The following is a 20081-nucleotide window of genomic DNA, read 5'->3' as shown; positions in this document are numbered from 1 at the left end:
AGTTTCCGAAGTTTCTTTAAGAAAACTCGAGGCATTCGAGATGTGGTGTTACAGACACATTTTAACAATTTCGTGGGTGGATCGTGCGATTAATGTGATTAATTAAATTAATATTAATTAATATTATTATTAATGATAATACATTGACAACTAGGACAAGACTAAGTGTATCAGCTATAATGGAGTTATTGACATTATGTACTAATAATACATATTTTCAACTAAATAATGAATTATATAAACAAAATTTTGATCTAGCAATGGGCTCTTCTTTATCTCCATTATTGGCTAATATATTTATGGAGGATTTCGAAACTAATATAATTTCTAAACAAAATTTAAAACCAAAAGTATGGTGGAGATATGTAGATGATGTGTTTTCAATATGGCTTCATAGATCAGAATTGTTGATACATTCCTAAATATTATAAACGATCAAGAAGAGACAATAAAATTTACAATGGAAAAGGAATATAATAACACTCTGCCTTTCCTCGATGTTTTAGTCTCAAAGAAGGATACTGTATATGAGACTCAAGTGTATAGAAAACCAACACACACCAACAGATATCTCAATTACAAATCAAATCACAACATCAACGTTAAAAAGGGAATCATTAAATCTTTATATGATAGAGCCAAAATTACTTGTTCTAACGAAAATTCATTGTTAGAAGAAAAACAATTGTTAACATCTCTTTTATTAAAAAATGATTATACTTTATCGTTTATATATAAGGAATTGTCAAGATTAGATCGAATAGAACAGAACAACGTAGAACGGGATCCTATAACATCCACAAGAAATAATACGAGGAAAATATCAATACCATATATAAAAGGACTATCCGAGAACATTAATGTTGAGGTCCTACGTAGAATAGGCAAGGAATGCGAGAATGCAAACTAGAATATCTTGGCTATTTTATGAGGAACGAACAAAGATATGGCTTGTTCCAACTAATTCTTCACTGCAAGGTATTTGGAAAGAGAGGACCAGTGAGAAGAAGAATATCTTGGCTTCAAAACCTGGGAAAGTGGTTTAATAATAGGTACATATGTAGACAACCGGGCTATTCCGAATAGCAGCAAGTAAAGTTAGAATAGCCATGCTAATCGCCAACATCCAGAACGGGTAGGCATCGTAAGAAGAAGATATTTAGTAATTAGTAATTTTTAATGTGTTTCAACTGACCAAAGAAAACCTTCATACCGGATTAGGTGCTCTATTAAAAAAGTAACTTACATCTCTAGCGTATCCCCTATGAATAGCGTTATATATTCTATGTCTCCAACGTTCCATCTGTTCTACATCCACAAAGACTTCTTCAAGGTCTCGCTGTAAGTTCTGCCAACGCATGTTCGATACTCTAGCAGGATAATTTCGGTTGGCAACCATGCTATTTAGTTTCGGATAATAGGCTTCCAATATCGGGTCATTAAAATTGGTAAATTTTTCCACTCGCTTCAATCCGTTGCAAAGACGTTCAAAATTATACCTAGAAAGTTAAATCAAAATGAAGCTTTAAACGACAACAATAATAATAACAATAATAGATAAGTCAATACGTCCCTGAGAGTATGCTTGAGGATGGCAACTACAAGCTATACTGGGACCGCACTGTGCTCACAGACCAAACAGTGGCACATAATAGACCAGATCTCTTACTAGTTAATAAATTAACAAGACAAACAACACTAATTGATGTGGCGATACCTAACAACAATAATCTACGTAGTAAATTTACTGAAAAGATAGCCAAGTACAGAGATCTGGAAATTCAAATACGAAGGCAATGGAAAATCCAAAGTACCCAGACGATACCGATTATTATGTCTACTACTGGAGTCATTCCGAAGGCCCTCATCGAAAGCATAAAAAAGCTGGGTCTGAATGAACATCTTTATAAGACCATGCAGAAAGCTGTACTACTCGCGACGCACAGTGGTCCAAAATCCCGAAAAGCTGGCCAAAAGTCAAAAAAAAAAATTCGACGTTTCGGGAATATAATTACATTTTCTAAAAGGGAATGAAATTCCCTATTCAGTGTTGGCAACCCTAGAGCTATATCTCCTATATCTGAATTTCCAGTTCAGTTCAAAGTTGATCTTCGTACGGAACAAACCCGCAGTTAAGAATGACGAATATTTTTGACGCACACAGTCTTGTGCTTGTATCTCGAAAACGAAGTGCGCAAATTCAATTCTGCAAAATGGAGGTTATTCGTGGAGCCATTTTTAATAAAAGCCAATAATATCAAAATATTTGTATGTGTTATATTTAGTAGATTTTAAGTTGAAGTTAGGTATTAAGAATGTATACATTTTGAAAAAATTAAATTTTCAGATAGCCAAATAGTTAAACAGTGATGAGCGCACTAATAACCGGCAAAATAACGCAAAAGATGGAAAACATATTAAGTTGTGAGATAAAAAGAGATGAACCTAGTGGAGGTGTTAAATTTAGCGATAGTAACTTATAGATTGACAATATATTGATTGTTTCTTGAAGCGCTCTGCGCTATGAGTTTCAATGTGAATCGTTAACAATGCAGAATAAACAGATCATGCCGCGGCATTCAGGTAGTTGTTACTACTGTATATCTTTAGTTATTTCAGTATCGTAGTGTAAAATCGTAGATAAAAGGGCCACGTACAGTACTGTTGAAATATAAAGTAAAAATTAGTTTTGACTTTCATATGATTAATAATCATATGATTAAATAATAAGAATAAAAAATTGGCGGATTGCGTCCGCCATTTTGTTTTTTAAAATTTCGATTTCAGATTCGTAATCAGCAACCTTAAAAACCCCCGGATATCAAATTTCGACGGTATTAAATATATTTAAAATATATAAATCCGCCATATTACATCCGCCATTTTGTTTTTTTGGAGTTTAGACTTCGGATTCGTAATAAGCGACTTCAAGAACCCCTGGATGCCTAATTTCATGCAAATCAAAAACGCTTTCATATTTTGGCCATCTTTTCGGGTTTTTGGACCACTGTGCGACGGCCAGAAGTGTATGAAAATTTTTGGGGGATACACCTGCATTCCAAGTCACTTAGGGCTCGATAACACGGAGTTATCGAGCTCAATCCTTTTAATAGTTAAAGAAAGTTAAAGAGTCCCGCCAGAGCTCAATCCTTTTGATACCGTAGGTATCTGGTATGAGTAAATTTTCCCCTTAGAGGGAGTGTGAGCCGCATGGCTAAATTTTATGTTTGATTTGAAGAAAGCATTGACAGAGTAAGACTCAAAAATGTAATCCATCTTCTGTATAATAGAAAAGTCCCCTAGATATCATAAAAACTATTGAAAACATCTACCAAAACAACAAAATGGAAGTCAGAATAGATAGGCAACTTACAGAACCTATAGACATAGGTAGTGGAATAAGAGCATAAGACTCATTGACTCCTATGCTCTTCAATTTAATCATGAATGAATTCATCAAAAACTTCAACAAAGGAAGAGAATACAGAATGGGAAAGAAAGAGGTAAAAATACTCAGTTGCGCCCATGTAACATGGTCGTTGCGTTTGTTGCTCTATCCAGGTAACAAAATCAGCCTAAGACACAAGTTAACTTTTTAAGACATTTTTATTTGAAATTAAAACATCAAAAGATAAGATAAGCTTTAATTACTCGTTAATTTCGTTAATAAAATATATTTATAACCTACGCATCGAGCTTTCGGCTCGGGTCGATGCGACAATATTTTGTACATGAAAGAACGATATTGACGATCGCATGGATTAGGAATTACTTTTATTAATATGAAATGGACGTATAATGAGAGGAAATCTCGTTCAGCTCGCCAGAGGAAAAAAAATGTTGGGAAATACGATCACCGCTCGTATAAGGATAGGTAAAAGGAAAAACCGTCGAAATTCGTTCAGCACACCAAAGACGACGGGGGTTGTAGAATTGCGGAAAATGGTCGGGATATACTACTTAAACTCACCTCTTATACCTCGTTGTTGTTTATTAGTCTTCGATCAATGTTCCAAGAATAATAAATATTGATAGCCCAAGATGAAGATAGTCTGCAAAGATTACTCCACAGATTTAACATAACAGCAAAAGAATTCAATATGACAATTTTATCTCAGAAAACTAAAACAATAGTAATCAGTAAAGAACCAACCAGATGTAAAATAGAAATTAATGGTATCAGTATTGAACAAGTAATGAAAATAAAATACCTTGGAATTACATTGTCAAACTACGGAGACCTGGACAAAGAAGTGAGGAATCAAGTACAAAAAGCAAATAGATTGGCAAGATGTTTCAATAACACTATATGGCGAAACTGACATATTAACACTGAGATGAAGTCAAGAATTTATAAAGCCAATGTAAGACCAATAATGACATATGCATCAGAAACAATACCCGATACAGCCACAACACAAAGACTATTGGAAACGGCAGAGATGAGAGTACTGAGAAGAATTACAGGAAATACGCTGAGAGATCGGAAAAGGAGTGAAGACATTAGAAGGCAATGTAACGTACAGTGTATAAACGAATGGACATTAAATAGAAACAAAGAATGGAATAACCACATAAGTAGAATGGGGAGACACGTGTGGTCAAAATAGCAAGAGATAAAGCACCAATCGGTAGAAGAAGTATCAGTCCACCCATGACACTATAAATAACAAGATAATATATTGCGCATCTCGAAGAGAAGGGAGTCGTGACGTAACTGGAGACCCAAGTTCGTAATGGTTCGTAATGACCGAATGATTTCCGATTAGGTTGAGTTGCTCGCGGTTGTATAGTCCAGGCTGTATGGTCGCCCCCGTTAGGTAAATTATTCCGATTCGATTTTTTTTGCACAAACTTACTAAAAAAGACTTCCTTGTAACAAATCCGCAGGGTGCCGGGAGGTGCCGCGGTCAGAAAATTGTTTAAACAATTTTTTTAAACAAACTCAAAACATTGATTTTTTCGATTCGTTCAATTTTCCTAGATTTTTTGGATCATTATAATACACCTGGTTCTCGCGTATCCAAAAAAGTTAATTAATCTGAATTAAGCTGAAAATCTGTTAATAGATTATCGGTGTCTAGTCGGACAAACTTTGATGTACTGGAACAGGGGAAGTTTTAATTGTGGAACAGTTTAAAAATTTGGAACGTCAGATTACGAAAACGTTCCATGTATTTTGTCGGACAGAACATCCAATTGATTTGTTACCCTTTCATTAAACTCTCATGCAAAAATCAGACTGCTATTACTAACCAACATGATTTATGTCATTTGACATGTTCTTCGTGTTCCACTCATTAAAATGTCCAGTTGGTAATAAACACCAGTCTTATTTTTGCATGAGGGTTTAATGAAATGGTAACAAATCAATTGGAAGTTCTGTCCGATAAAACACATGGAACGTTTTCGTATTCTGACGTTCCAAATTTTTAAACTGTTCCACAATTAAAACTTAGTTAAACAATTAAAACAAAGTTTGTCCGACTAGCGCTCTAGGTTAACAATTAAAAATAACAGCTCAGTAATAAAATAATGACAAAATTTCTTCAGAATCCTGTAGCGGGGACTTTCAACTTTGATTCAGTCACTTTTTGACTTTTATAATAATAATTTTTAACCGAGTTATTAAACCTTGAAAATGGCCATTTTCGCGTTTTTCAAATTTTAAATCGAGTATAACTCAACAACAGTCAATTTTAGAGAAAAATTATAAGAGACCTTTTTGGATCATAATGACCCAAAGAATAAAAAAAAAGTATTATACGAAGTGAAAAAATTGATTTTTTGAAGTAAAAAAATTGATTTTTTAGAGTGAAAAAATTGATTTTTTGAATTTGTTTAAAAAAATTGTTTAAAAAATTTTCCGACTGTAGCACCTCCCGGCACTCTGTATATTTGTTACAAGGAACTCTTTTTAAGTGAGTTTGTGCAACAAAATCGAATCGGAATATGTTACCTAACGGAGGCGACGATACAGTCTGGACTATAAGCTAACAACAAGAGTTCAAATTCCGGTCTCCAGTTACGTCATGCGATGCGCGAACTCGGACGTATTTGCGCTACGGGAAGATACTATCTTGTTATTTATAGTATCATGAGTCGACCGGCAAAAGGTGGAGTGACAGAAGTACAAAGAAGTACAAAAACAAGTGAATATGGCAAATAGGGCAGCAGGATGTCTCAACAACACAATCTGGAGAAACAAATACCTCACAACGAAAACGAAAACCAGGATATTATATAAATCAACAATAAGACCGATAATGACGTTCACAGCGGAAACAAGAGCAGATAAGACGCAAACACAAATATTGCTGGAAACAGCAGAAATGAAAGTCTTACGAAAAATAACAAACCATACTCTAAAAGACAAAGTAAAAAGTGAGAAAATACGAACGAGATGTGGTATACAAGAAATAAATATGTGGACCAAAACAAGAAAAATATAATGGAAACAACACATAGAAAGAATGACAGAAAATAGAATAGTACGAATAGCAAGAGACAAATCGTCAAATGGAAGAAGATCATTGGGACGACTGAGGAAAAGATGGTCAGCCAGTGGCGGCTCGTCAGAGGAGGCAACGGAGGCTTAGCCTCCCCACAATTTTTTTAAACATTTTATGTCATCTCTGGGACATAATATTTCTGAATCACGAGAAATTATTTTTGAATCACGAGAAAAAACAAGCGCTCGTACTAATACAAAGTGTAAATTATTGCACACTTGTAACTAAACGCATCTGGAACGCATCTATATGCCCACCTATACGCTGTGAGCAGCTCCTCATATCCCTACCAAGGGAGGCAGATACCAGACTCCACTCCGCTGTGTTATAAGTTACGACAAACGTCTCGAAACCAGTAATATAGTTTCCTATGCGTACAATAATACTCGATAAAGAAACGTAATATTATATCGCTTCACGTCATACTACCCAGAAATATAAGGCAAGGGAGGCTAAACCAGAATTAGGTTCCCTTGTGTTTTTACTTAAATTCTATAAGGAAGTTAATAGTCAGGGTATTTCTTGGTGTGATTTTATCATTTTATTTTTTTTTTTTATTAGTGTTTGGTGAATTTTTGTATTTCATATATTTTTATTTGTGTTGTCATTGGCTTGGTAAGGTTATTTTTACAACTTATGTACCGTTGTTTGTTTATATAAAATGGATAAGTTAAACGAAATCAAAATATCTGAAGATATAATTGACTGGCTGCTCAGGAATAATTTTAATACTTTAGGTACAATATAATAAAGCTTATATTATTAAAACCTTAGGAAGACCACAGCCAAATTTAACTATTATTAAATCCTTTGTAATCTTCAAAATCGTGCATTTAGTATTAATTGGTTTAATAAATGGGACTGGTTAACCGGGTCTATTATTAAGAGGGAAAAAGTTTTTTGCTATCCTTGTATCTTATTTTCAATACAAACCGAACATACAACGTGGTCTAAAATAGGATATTCAGATCTAAAAAATTTACCTCGTTCAACTGAATGACATTCCAAATCTAAAGATCACATATTTTCGTCGTGTAAATTAAAACTTTTTGCTAAACAAAATATAGTAACTACTTTAGATACTGCTCAAAAAGAGGCCATAATTACTTACAATAATCAGGTTTTGGAGAATAGGATGAATTTAAATAGGCTTATCAATATAACAATATATTTGGCTTCGCAAGAATTAGCTTTTCGCGGACACGATGAAAGTGATGATTTCATTAATCGCGGCAATTAAAAGGAACTTCTATCGTTGTGGGGTAAATATGACTCAAAATTCGAAAAGCTTCGTTAATTTTAGATTTAATCCTGTTTTTATAAAGTTTTTTAGTATCAATAATTCTAACAATATTATTATTATTATTAATTACAAAAGCTATTCTACATCTCAGTTATCAATGCAAGCATGCGATAAGAGGGAGGGTCCCCGTAAGGTGAAATGTAAATAAAAATGGTCAAAAACAAATGGAGCCTTAAATTACATTTTCTGGTACATTTTTTGATAGTGCAAATTTGTCTAGATTTTTTATAGTTAGAGTCTTCCTATTGTAAAACTCACGAGCCGCCACTGGGCCAGACAACGTCAATTGAGGCTAAAAACCGAAGTAAAACAGGCATTGAGCCTATTTATAAAGTAGGAAGAAGAAGTTAACAATTTAGTTAGTCTATAAAACACGTTAATATACTTACCTTGCCATAATCTGTTGGTGCATATAGTAAAAGAGTTCCCCTCTGCGATCCTTCTTAACAACGTCAATTTTTCCCTCCATTGGGTATACCAAATGCCAGTGCCAGTGATGAAGATTTACTCCGATATCTTCTCTGAAATATGCTATACGATGTTCATCCTCCAAATTGGATGCCGTATAATTCATAGGTATGATAATCGGAGCCTATAACAATTTTAGTTAAATTGTATTACACATATCATTTTAGCTTTTAAATTTATTGTTGATCATTCAGGAAAAGATCCAAGATTAACGTGGTCCTGGTAGAAGAAGAGACCAAGATAAGTATACAATTGCCTGCAGGCAGCAGGGCTTGACCAAATGCAAAATCTTGGGAGAAAATCATGGGAACACGATATTGATGTTCACAACGTGTTTGTAGACTTCAAACAGGCATATGATTCAGTCAAAAGGAACAAACTATACTATATATTGGCTGAATTAGCAATACCACACAAACTAATAAGACTCATTAAAGCCACAATGGATGAAACTCATTCATGTGTACGAATACAAAACCACCGGACAGACTTTTTCAAAATTTCGCAGGGACTAAAGCAGGCCCCAACATTGTTTAACCTGGAACTGGAGTATGCGGTTAGGCAAATGCAAACTGGACGAAGAAACCTACTGACCAACCGAACGGTTCAACTGGCCGATGATATTAATATTATGAGTAGAACATCAACAGGAGCACAGGAAACATACGCAGAGTTAAAAACACAAACAAAAATGCTAGGTCTGGAAATTAACACAGAAAGAACAAAAATAATGACAGACTAGAAGAAATATAGTCCCACAAAACGTTATACATGAAGATGACATTGAAACGGTTGGTTGGAAAGTTTACATACCTGGGAGTAGAAATATATGCCGACGGATCAGAAGATGGAGAAATACGGAAGAGAATAACGCAGGCAAACGGAGCTTATTTTGCCCTCTCCCATATATTTCGGTCTAAAAGTGTCCACCGAAATACAAAGATGAGAATCTATAAAACTTTAATTCGACCAATAACATGCTATGGCAGTGAAGTCTGGGTCCTGAAAGAAACATCCAAAAACAAACTCAACACATTCGAAAGGAAAGTACTGAGGAGAATACTAGGATCTGTGAGGGAAAACGGAATCTTCAGAAGTCGATACAACAACGAATTTTATCAACTTTATAAGGAAGCACTCCTGTCAGACTTCATTAGAATATAAAGATTGCAATGAGCCAGACATGTGATAAGAAGAGAGGATAGGCTACCAAAAAGAGCAATTAATGCTAGAATGCAGGGAAAGAGACCGGTTGGAAAGCCAAAAAAGCGATGGAAAGACACAGTAAACAGCGACGCACAGTCCCTTTTAGGATTCCGTGTATGGAGAAGAGCAGCCACAGACAAGCAAGTGTGGAGGCAAAAAATAAAGGAGGCCAACGCTCAATTTGGGCTGTAGCGCCGTAGAAGAAGAAGAAGCAGGACTTGACCACTACCATATAAAATTTTCATTTTCTCAGTTAACTCATATTGTGAGTACACGGAACCAACTTTCGTTGGAGTTTTTTCCAGAAAAATTGACGGAATATGACTGCATATTGTAGAGTCCATTTCGTCTCCTTTATTCGTCGTCTGCTCGACTTATAAATTGTAAAAGGCAGAGCTTAAGGTTGCCCAGAAATTGGTTCCACGGTAGAGGTTTTCACATTTATGGATACGGGATCCGGATCTCATTTCGTGAAATTTTTAATTAATAAAGAAATATTGTGCATATGTGCATATGTGCAAAGTGTGCAATGCACACGGGCGCCATCCTTTGGGGGCGCCAAAACCCAGGGTAAAAAATTGCTAAATAATTTGGAAAAAAAATTAAAAAAAAAACAAAAATGGATATTAAAATAAAAGTTAAGAAATTAATTAGGGATTTGGTATAAATAGGAGAAAAAGAGAAGAAAAACAGAATACTTAGGCCATATAATTAGACGACCTAAATACCATCTACTTCCCCTTATAATTTAAGGAAAATTTGAGGGAAAGAAACTTATATGGTTGCGAAATATAATACAATGGTGTGGAACCACAGTAAAAGAATTATTTAGCGCAACAGCCGATAGAGAACGGTTACAGGAACTTGTAAACATGATGGCGTCGAACCTCTGAATATGGACACGGCATCTAAAGAAGATGAAGGTAGAAATACGCACGAAATTTTATTAGTATATCATCCAGTTACTGCCGATTCCTATGTGCGAGGACATGTCAGGAGTCAGTCATTTTCATTTATTTTGTTATGATTTCATTCTGTTTGTTTCATTTTGATATTTTAGTCTACAAAATAATAATAGCCCATTACTCTTAATTTTTGATGTGAATTTTAAACCATAGCTTGTATTGACATGCAATTTGGCGAACACGTAGCTACCACGTCAAAGAAAAATGTAACATTGTGTCGATGTGTGCTTTTGCCCTGGGGGTGATACTTTAAAAATAAGTCCGGAATTGGATAAACTGACAAATTCTAAGCAACTTTGGTTCTACAGAGCTTTTTAACTAAGTCAATACTTTTTGAGTTACTTGCGAGTCAATATGTTCTTTTTTCAACAAAAAAAGAATGTGTGTGTACTTTGTACGCACGTAAGAAGTTATACTTCTATTATATGATTTAAACGAAATTAATATACTTTTTATTTATATTTTGTTTAAATATTAAACTAATTTATACTTACTACTTCTCAAACATTTTTATTAGAACAGTGCCAAAAATTAAAATAATAAAAGAATAAAACACACACAAACACATTAAACAAGCCACAAATGATGTCTGAACATTAATTGTCGAAAATTTTTTTAACTAAATACGTATTTTCTGAAAATACAATTATATAATAAATATACTTACAATCATAAAATGTATTAAAAAAAACAAAAAATAAAGTTTCTATTGGGACTCGAACCAGCGCTGATAAGAGCGGTTGGTATTGGAATTCATTCGCCTTCTCCGCTTAGCCACGGACACTATGTGTCATTATTTACGAAGATCGACTAACTAAACGGATTAAACTTGTGATATTTTGATATTTTGAAAATTGATCAAATTATTTTAATTTTGAATTATTGAAATGATTTAGAATTGAAAAAATACAACAAAACATAGAGTAAAAAACAATATATTAGGTGAATATTGATAGAAATTTTGATGGTAATCAAATTATATAAATAAAAGTATTACATACTATGTATTTTGGCAGATCAAATAGGTAGGTTTATACCCATGATACATTAACAAGTATTACGTACCTGTTGCTTTTAAAAACTATTTAAAAGTCACTACAATATTATAAACTTTTTTGTTTCTGTCCTCACAACAATAAAACTAATATATTATACATTTGTTTACCTTTACTTTTACCTCCAAACCACAGCTGCCATATCGGATAATTTTTGACATGTCATTTGAACATCCAATCAGAACAAAGTTATAATGCGCATGCGCCGGGCTGATAGGTTTTAACATATAAAAAAATCACCCTCTATCGCCGGTAAAGAAGTATAACTTCAAAACCCCCGTTTTATCGATAAAAGTATTTTATCGATTAAGTATTTTTAGCAAAAATATAGGCGGCTTACAAAAAAGTGAAAAAAATGGTTGATATAATATGAAGTCTGTAAACCCAGTAGAAGCAGAGTTGTAGATAATGAAAAGTAGGTTCTTATTCCTAATTCCTATTTTGACGAATGTTTTTTCTCCCCTGAGAAGGAGAGAAACTCGCCCCCAGGACAAAACCACATATCAGCACGGCACAATATCATTTTTTGTTTTTTTGACATGTTAGTTATTTGCACGTCAAATTTCATGTCAATCCAAGCGGTTGTTTAAAATTCGGAGGTTTTGCAATATTTTACTGTGAGTGATTGAACTATAAATATAACTTCTAAAATTCAGTTTTTTGCTTCATTTCAATCACCTACCTACCTACCTACATTAAAAATAATAAATAGAAAAAAATGATCCAAAATGCCTTAAGGGGCGCCAAAATATTTTTTGCACACAGGCGCCAGTAACCCTTACGGGGGCCCTGTGTGTATGCCTTAAACAGGTCAGGGTGAGAATGAAAAAAAGGATATATACGATCAATTAGGAGATATACTGAGTGATATTCTAGTACATTAATGAAAATTTAGCAGAAAACTGTAAAGCGAAGGTTTACGTCGGAGATGTAAACCTTCCAGGCATCGAATAAGAGAGAGAGACATCAATAGGGGAAGAACAGTTTGAGTTTATGCCAAGAAGGCGGACAGCAGGACTGAGCAGGATAGAGAAATAGGGCGAGAAGAAAAGAGTGTTGCATTTGTATTTAGTGTTCCTAGACTATGGACTTCTATGATTAATTAGGAGACGTACTGAGTGATATTCCAGCAGAGGAGAAAGTTATAACAGGAGGTGATTTCAATGCACATGTGGGCCAAACCAAGACAGGATATGAAACAATACATGGAGGATTAGGCTTTGGAACTAGAAATGAAGCTGGAGATGACATGCTTGAATTAGCAACAGCATTCAATATAGCGATTGTTAACACATTCTTTAAAAAGAGAGAAACTCAACTTATTACCTACAAAAGTGGACAACATCAATCCCAAATAGACTACTTCATGATAAGGAAAGAAAACATACGTGAACGCAAGGACTGCAAGGTAATATTTAGTGAGACAGTAAGCCAATAACATAAGCTGCTTGTTCTGGACATCTAAGTAAAAAAGCGAAACTAACCAAAATATCGGAGAGGACCACAAAAAATCAAGTGGTGGCTGCTGAAAGATGAGAAAGAAGGTCTATTCAGGAGAAGAGTAGTAGAAAAAATATGTTGGAACATGAAAGGAAGCCCTAATACAATTTGGAGAAAAATGGCCAGTAGTATTAGAGAGACTGCTATTGAAATACTTGGGAAAACGTCAGGAAAAAAGTTTGAGGATAAAGAGACTTGGTGGTGGTCAAACGAAGTACAAGGAAAAATAAAAGAGAAGAGAAAATTATATAAAAAGTGGCAAGAAAGCAAATCCGACACAGATCTTCAAAACTATATGGTGGCGAAAAAGGAAGCGAAAGTAGCAGTAGCAAAAGCCAACGCAGAAGCGTATTCAAACCTATACGATCAACTTGATACCAGGGAAGGCAAAACGAAGATATATAAAATAGCCAAACAGAGAGCAAAGAAAGCAAAAGATTTTAATCAGGTTAGATGTATCCGAGATGAAAATAATAAAATACTAGTTCACGAAAAGTATATCAAAAAGAGATGGAGAAAGTACTTTGACAGCGTATTAAATGAAGAATTTAACAGACAGCCTGTAGAGTCAACGGAGACAGTAACAGCAATGGTCACCAAAATAACCAACGAGGAAGTGGCTCTAGTGCTTCAAAAAATAAAGAAAGGAAAAGCGGTAGGACCAGATGATATTCCTGGGGAAGTATGGAGAGCATTGGGAGAGACAGGAACAAGGTGGCTAGCATGTCTATTTAATAGAATTATGGAAGTTGGACAAATGCCATACAAATGGAGAAGCAGTATACTGGTACCCGTTTACAAAAAAAGGGAGATATACAACAATGTACAAACTACAGGGCTATAAAGCTGCTTAGCCACACCATGAAAATATGGGAAAGAGTAACTGATAGACGGATACGTGAAGAGACCAAAATATCCGAGGATCAATTTGGCTTTATACAGGGTAGATCAACAACAGATGCAACTTTCATTATAAGGCAGTTGATGGAAAAATACAGGAGTAAAGAAACAAACGCTCATATGGCATTCATTGATCTTGAGAAAGCATATGATAGAGTTCCTCGAAAAATTCTGTGGTGGGCACTCAATAAGAAAGGAGTCCCTGGTGAATATGTAAAGATTGTGAGGGATATGTATGAGGGAGTAACGACTAGTGTTAGGACAGGTGTGGGAGAGACTGATAAATTTCATGTGAAAGTAGGATTGTACCAAGGCTCTGTGCTTAGTCCGTATTTATTCTCATTAGTTTTGGACCAGATAATAGCGAAACTACAGAGTAACAGAGCTCTGGAGAAAAAAGGTTTAAAACTTAGTAGAACAAAAACAGAGTATTTGGAATGTTCATTTAAAGATGGAGCTCCTACAAATAAAATGGTATCTTTGGATGGTGAAATGATTGTGAAAAGCAATAGTTTTAAGTACCTAGGATCGGTATTACAGAGTAATGGAGAAATAGATCGAGATGCATGCAGTAGAATTAGCGCTGGATGGATGAACTGGAAAGAAGCGAGTGGTGTGTTGTGTGACAGAAAAATTCCAATGAAGCTGAAGGGAATTCTATTAAACAGCCATAAGACCGGCTATAATGTACGGAACTGAATGTTGAGCAGTGAAAAAGAAAGAGGAACAACGAATGCATGTGGCGGAAATGAGAATGCTTAGAGATGAGTGGAGTGACAAAGAAGGATAAAATTAGAAATGAGTATATTAGGGGAAGTCTAGGTGTGGCACCAATTGATGCCAAAATGAGAGAGCATAGGTTAAGATGGTTTAGTCATGTTCAACGTCTAAACGTTAATCACCCAATACGAAGAATCGCTGAAGTGCAGTTTCCTGGAAGGAGTAGGAGAGGAAGACCAAAGAAGACCTGGGGGGAGACGATAAGGCAGGACATGTTGGTAAAGGGGATTAACATTGATATGACCCAAGATAGAATTGTGTCGAGAAATGGAATTAGGGAAGCCGACCCCGCATAGCGATAGGGCAAAGAGAATGATGAGGAGACTATGGACTAAGAGCTATGAAGATGTATGAGACAGAAATGGGTTCCTGAGAAGTACGTAAGGCTTGTGAAGAATATATTTGAGGGAAGAATTAGTGCAGGAGACCAAAGAAATGTTAGAGGGGGAGAAGTGGAAGTGATAGAGAAGAGCTATTGAAAACGGACTACTTAAGGTTAGCAGGTCAAAAACGGAGTATATGTGGTTGGGAGAAACAGGAATGATTGAAGACACAGAATTGCTCGGAGAAAACTAGAACAGGTAGGAGAGTTTAACTACCTTGCCTCTTACATAAACGGAAAATGGGACACTAGATGAAGAAATTGCTCACAAATTGTTGGTTTAAATGGAAGTGAATGAGCTGGGTACTACTCTGTGATAAAAAATCGGGAAATGGCTGGAAGCAAAGATATATAACAGTTTGGTGAGACCAGCGTTGGTATTCGGCGGTGAAGTGTGGCCGATAAAAAATATTTAAGAAAAAGAAGATGGACGTAGCTGAAATGAAAATGTTACGTTGAATGCTGTGTAAGACTAGAAGAGAAGGATCAGGAAGGATCTGATTAGGGAAAAAGCCGGGATTATGGAAGGAGAGGTAGAGGAAACTCGAGAAGAAGAGGATAGCTCTGTTTGGCAGTGGACTGTCATATAGCTAAATCAATTTTTTTATTAACACCGACTTCCATTAAAAAGCAGTATTTGCAAAAAATTGGAAAGATGATTCTTAATCTTTCAGTGGACGAACATTTTAACTCTTATACATTATATACAAACTGCTCGCATTATTAAAATATTTGTATTCTCTAATTTTCTAATTGGTATTCTAAATATAATAATTTGAACAATTTATATAAAAATAATCACCAACATTTGAATAGTAACTCTTACCCTTTTATTCTCTGGTAAAACAGTAACTTCTGGAACTCTGGCAAAAACTGTACTGTCAATGTATCTATCCGGGAATGAAAATACTACAGATGGCAAATCTAAATCTCTAGTATCAGTCCGATGTAATAAAGCTACAGATAACGCATAGTGAAAAAGAAGAGGATTGACACGTTCTCGAGCGCAACAGGCCAACGACAGCAGTTCATCGCAATCCTTCATTTCTAAAATCAAAAATAAAGTTACTCATACAAAAAAGAAAATATACAGTGAGCACGTAAAGGTTGGAATAAATTCATTTTCTCGAGAATAGACGATTATGAAAAAAAATCCCAAAACAGGTCAATTTTTATTTTTAAATTACGACTTTTTGGCATATATATTATACTAATGACGTCACCCATCTGGGCGTGATGATGTCATCGCTGATTTTTTTAAATAAGAATAGGGGTCATGAGATAGCTCATTTGAAAGGTAATTCATTTCTCTATTCAGTAATATAAACATTAACATAATTATTTATACAGGGTGTCCAAAAAATTTTTTTTGGTTTAGATTTATTGACATGAAAAGAAGAATGTATGTAATTTATTTAATTCAAAATGCATTTTACTGCTCTCAGAAAACAGAAAAAAATGTTTATTTGAAAAATAATCATGGCTTTTCGCTTAAACTAAACGTTTAAACTGTCACGAGGCTGGTGGGTGGCTGCTTTAATATTGAATTTAAGTAAAAAACAATATTTATTTGCCAAATAAACATTTTTTCCTGTTGTCTGATAGCAGTAAAATGAATTTTAAATTAAATAAATTACACACATTCTTATTTTATATCAATAAATTAAATTCAAAAAAATTTTTTTTGGGCACCCTGTATAAATAATTATATTAATGTTTATATTACTGAATAGAGAACTGAATTACACTGAAATATATGTCAAAAAGTCGTAATTTAAAAATAAAAATTGACCTGTTTCAGGATTTTTTTTCAAAATCATCCATTCTCGAGAAAATGAATTTATTCCAACCTTTACGTGGTCACTGTACATTCAAGTTATGTATATAATAATTATGTATAAGAATGTAATAATGTTAAACGTAGAATATAAAATTAAAATGTATGTCGACGAAGTAGTTTTCAATCCTAATAGTAAATTATTAATATTGAAAATATTAAAAATATTACTAAAAGATTTTTAAATTGAAAACTTATTGGTACACTTTCCTGGTGACACCTCCACTTCCGTTGGAACTTTACCAGCTGCAGACGGGGGATGTGAATTGCATAGTGTAGAATTCCTTCCCTCTCGTCTTCACTGCAGCATCCATTTGACTTGCAAATTGTAGAAGTCTTGGAGGTGTCACCAGGAAAGTGTACCAATAAGTTTTCAATTTAAAACTCTTTTAGTAATATTTTTAATATTTTCAATATTAATAATTATTATTAGGATTTAAAACTACTTCGTCTTTCAATGCCAGATGGCGCTAGCCACCTACTATCATCACTTCAGTTGGAATGGGTGGGAAAACCTCTCGATGCGAATCAGTTAAAATATGGAGAGCAGTGCCTACGTTCTTTCCGATGAAGGCTCCAATAAGAGCCGAAAATCGCGATTCAAGGGACTGGACTGCACTCCGTATTCTAACTGAAAAGTGAGATTGTTTTGCCTTCGCATTGCAACTGAATAAAAATGGTATACATTTTTATTTTAAAATGTATGTATTTAATTCTTGTACTGTGAAATTAATAAACATTATTATTATTATATTATATTATATAAAATAAAGCACAAATTATTGATAAGTATTTCATGACAATACCAAAATATATACATTTCTATATTTGATCCACAATTTTATAAGAGATGGAAAGACTGTTTGTACACAAAACATACGAGCAGAAGGGTCTCCAATAAAAAGATGGAGTACTTATTCCGAAAAAGTTCTGTGATTTAGCCCAAAAGGGTTTTTAAATAGTTATACCTTTTATAAAGGATTTTTTATTAAGTTTGTTGTGATATACAACCGACTACAGAAAGTCAACCTTTCTTTGTGCATTAAAATTAGGATGGTAGAAAACAAAACCTCTTCAAACAAGAGAACGCGGGATGAATAGTTGGGAAAGTTTGGCAGATGTTTTAGCAAAGATAGCTTAGGAAAAATTGGGTAAAAAAGAGAATGGGTGAAAAGAATAGAATCTTATCAATAAAAGGAAAGCGCGAAAAAATTTTATATCTGGCAAACGGGAAGTAAGAAAAGCAAAGAGAGCAAGAAGATAGAAAAAAGAAGGGACTGTAGAATTTGCAAAACAAGCAGAAACAGCAGCACAGCAGAAAACAAGAGGGCTAGATAACCAAATTAATAAACGACTAACCAAAAATAGACCTAACAGAATATTTGTTAGGTCCAAGACAAGGAAATTACAACAGATTACTAAGTAGAGAGATGGAAAGAGCCATTCAAGGAGCTTTCAAGAGCTGCTAGGTACGCCCTTGTTGGACTTGGAGATAGAGCTTCACGATACGATACAATATCGATACTCTTTAAGTATTGAGTATTGTCTTGGTTATGCCAATGAAGTATCGTATCGTGTATCGATATCGGCAATACTTTCTTACAAAAATATCGTATTGGTATTGATTTCGATACAATATCAATACAATACTCGATAGAATATCGACAAAAGGATTAAATTAATAAAAAACACGATTCTTTATTCATTTTTCACTATTTTTATCAAAAAAATCTTTTAAAATTTACAAGAAACAGGATAAATTACATTGTAACCTCACAAATATTATTCTTTAAAGAGCTCTTCATCCATCAGTTCACACAAATGAGTTATTTGATACTTTTATCTTTTAAAGAGTATCATTAATTCGTTTGGACCAGCGCTGCTTCAGAAAAAATCTGCTCGACTGGTATGGACGTCACTTGGGCACACAAAATATTTCTAGCCAACCAAGATAAAACGGTGAAAACACTAGATACTACATGATTTCCACCATAATAATTTTTTTTCTCGATATCGATATATTCAATAATATCGAGGCAAGCGTATCGACAATACAAGAGTATTGTATTGATTTCAGATAATGAGTATCGTATCGGCATTATTATTGCTAAGGTGTATCCGTATATCGTCTTGATTTTCGAGACGATATCAGTAGAATAACGATATTTTTATAGAATATCGTGAAGCTCTACTTGGAGAATGTAGATCTTGCGAAGCCCCGTCCAAAATGGCTGAAAACATTGCTCGAAAAATTCTAAAAACGGATCCACATGTAACGCTGAACTTCTGCTCCACAGAAAGACGGCAAAAAATGAGAGGTATGTGAAACAAACCACATTCCAACATCCTTAAGAGACGCTAATTGTATACGAACGTCTGCGGTCCCTCAGGTGAGTACCTATCCCGCAAGGATATAAATTATTTTTATTTGGGATTCGAACTCACACCCCTTGGATCAGAAGTTAGGCTCTCTCACAACTGACCACAGAGGGAGGGAAAAATTCATTTACAGAAAAAAACATAGTATTGACTTACCCATAAATAACGATATTAGCTTTGCGGCTATCCTTTGGTGCTTCGGGATAAATAAGGAAAAATTTTCGTTTTTCCCTATTTCAGTTACTTCAGCTAAGGAAGGCAAAGGAATGTATTTAACACGAACAGTCTTTTTATCGTGCTGAGGTCTATCATCATCTTCAGATGCTGTGAAATCGGTTCTTGGAGTAATGCTTAACCTTGCAATGTTAGGTGTGAATTGCCATCTTGGCTGATGTTCGTCTACAAGATTTTGGAATTCTTCTTTCTAAAAATCCATTTATATTGTGATTATAGTAAATTAAATTTAATGGAAGAAAGACATCAATATAAAACAAAGGTAATCGGATATACAAAAAGTGGATAAACAAATAAAATACAAAATTCAGCAGGCGAAAGAAGAATGGTTAAAAGAACAATGCGCAGAAATAGAAGAACACCAGAAAAGACATAATAGTTTTAACACGCATAAAAAAATTAAAGAGTTAACCAACAACAATAGAAAAGGAAAACGGGGAATACTTAAAAATACAAATGGGAAATTTATGTTGAATACTAACGATAAATTAAAGATATGGACAAAATACATCAATGAATTGTTCAAAGAAAATTGAACAGAGTAGATAAAATTAGAAGAT

At 34.4% G+C, this 20081-nt stretch overlaps 1 protein-coding gene across 1 annotated transcript in view; it reads right to left on the bottom strand.

Moving 5' to 3' along the window:
• LOC114334234 (phenoloxidase 1-like) overlaps window positions 1-20081 on the bottom strand; it is a 50140-nt gene that overhangs the window by 15972 nt on the left and 14087 nt on the right. Inside the window, exons 3-6 of the mRNA XM_050655056.1 lie at window positions 19444-19711; window positions 15898-16118; window positions 8205-8407; window positions 1247-1499 (exon numbers count right to left, since the gene is read on the bottom strand). Coding sequence (XP_050511013.1) covers window positions 1247-1499; window positions 8205-8407; window positions 15898-16118; window positions 19444-19711 — 945 coding nt within the window. The remainder of the gene's footprint in view (window positions 1-1246; window positions 1500-8204; window positions 8408-15897; window positions 16119-19443; window positions 19712-20081) is intronic.

This window comes from Diabrotica virgifera, chromosome 1 (genome assembly GCF_917563875.1).
Source record: "Diabrotica virgifera virgifera chromosome 1, PGI_DIABVI_V3a".
In the NCBI taxonomy this organism is placed as follows: domain Eukaryota; kingdom Metazoa; phylum Arthropoda; class Insecta; order Coleoptera; family Chrysomelidae; genus Diabrotica; species Diabrotica virgifera.
This window is presented reverse-complemented; position numbering and strand designations above follow the sequence as displayed.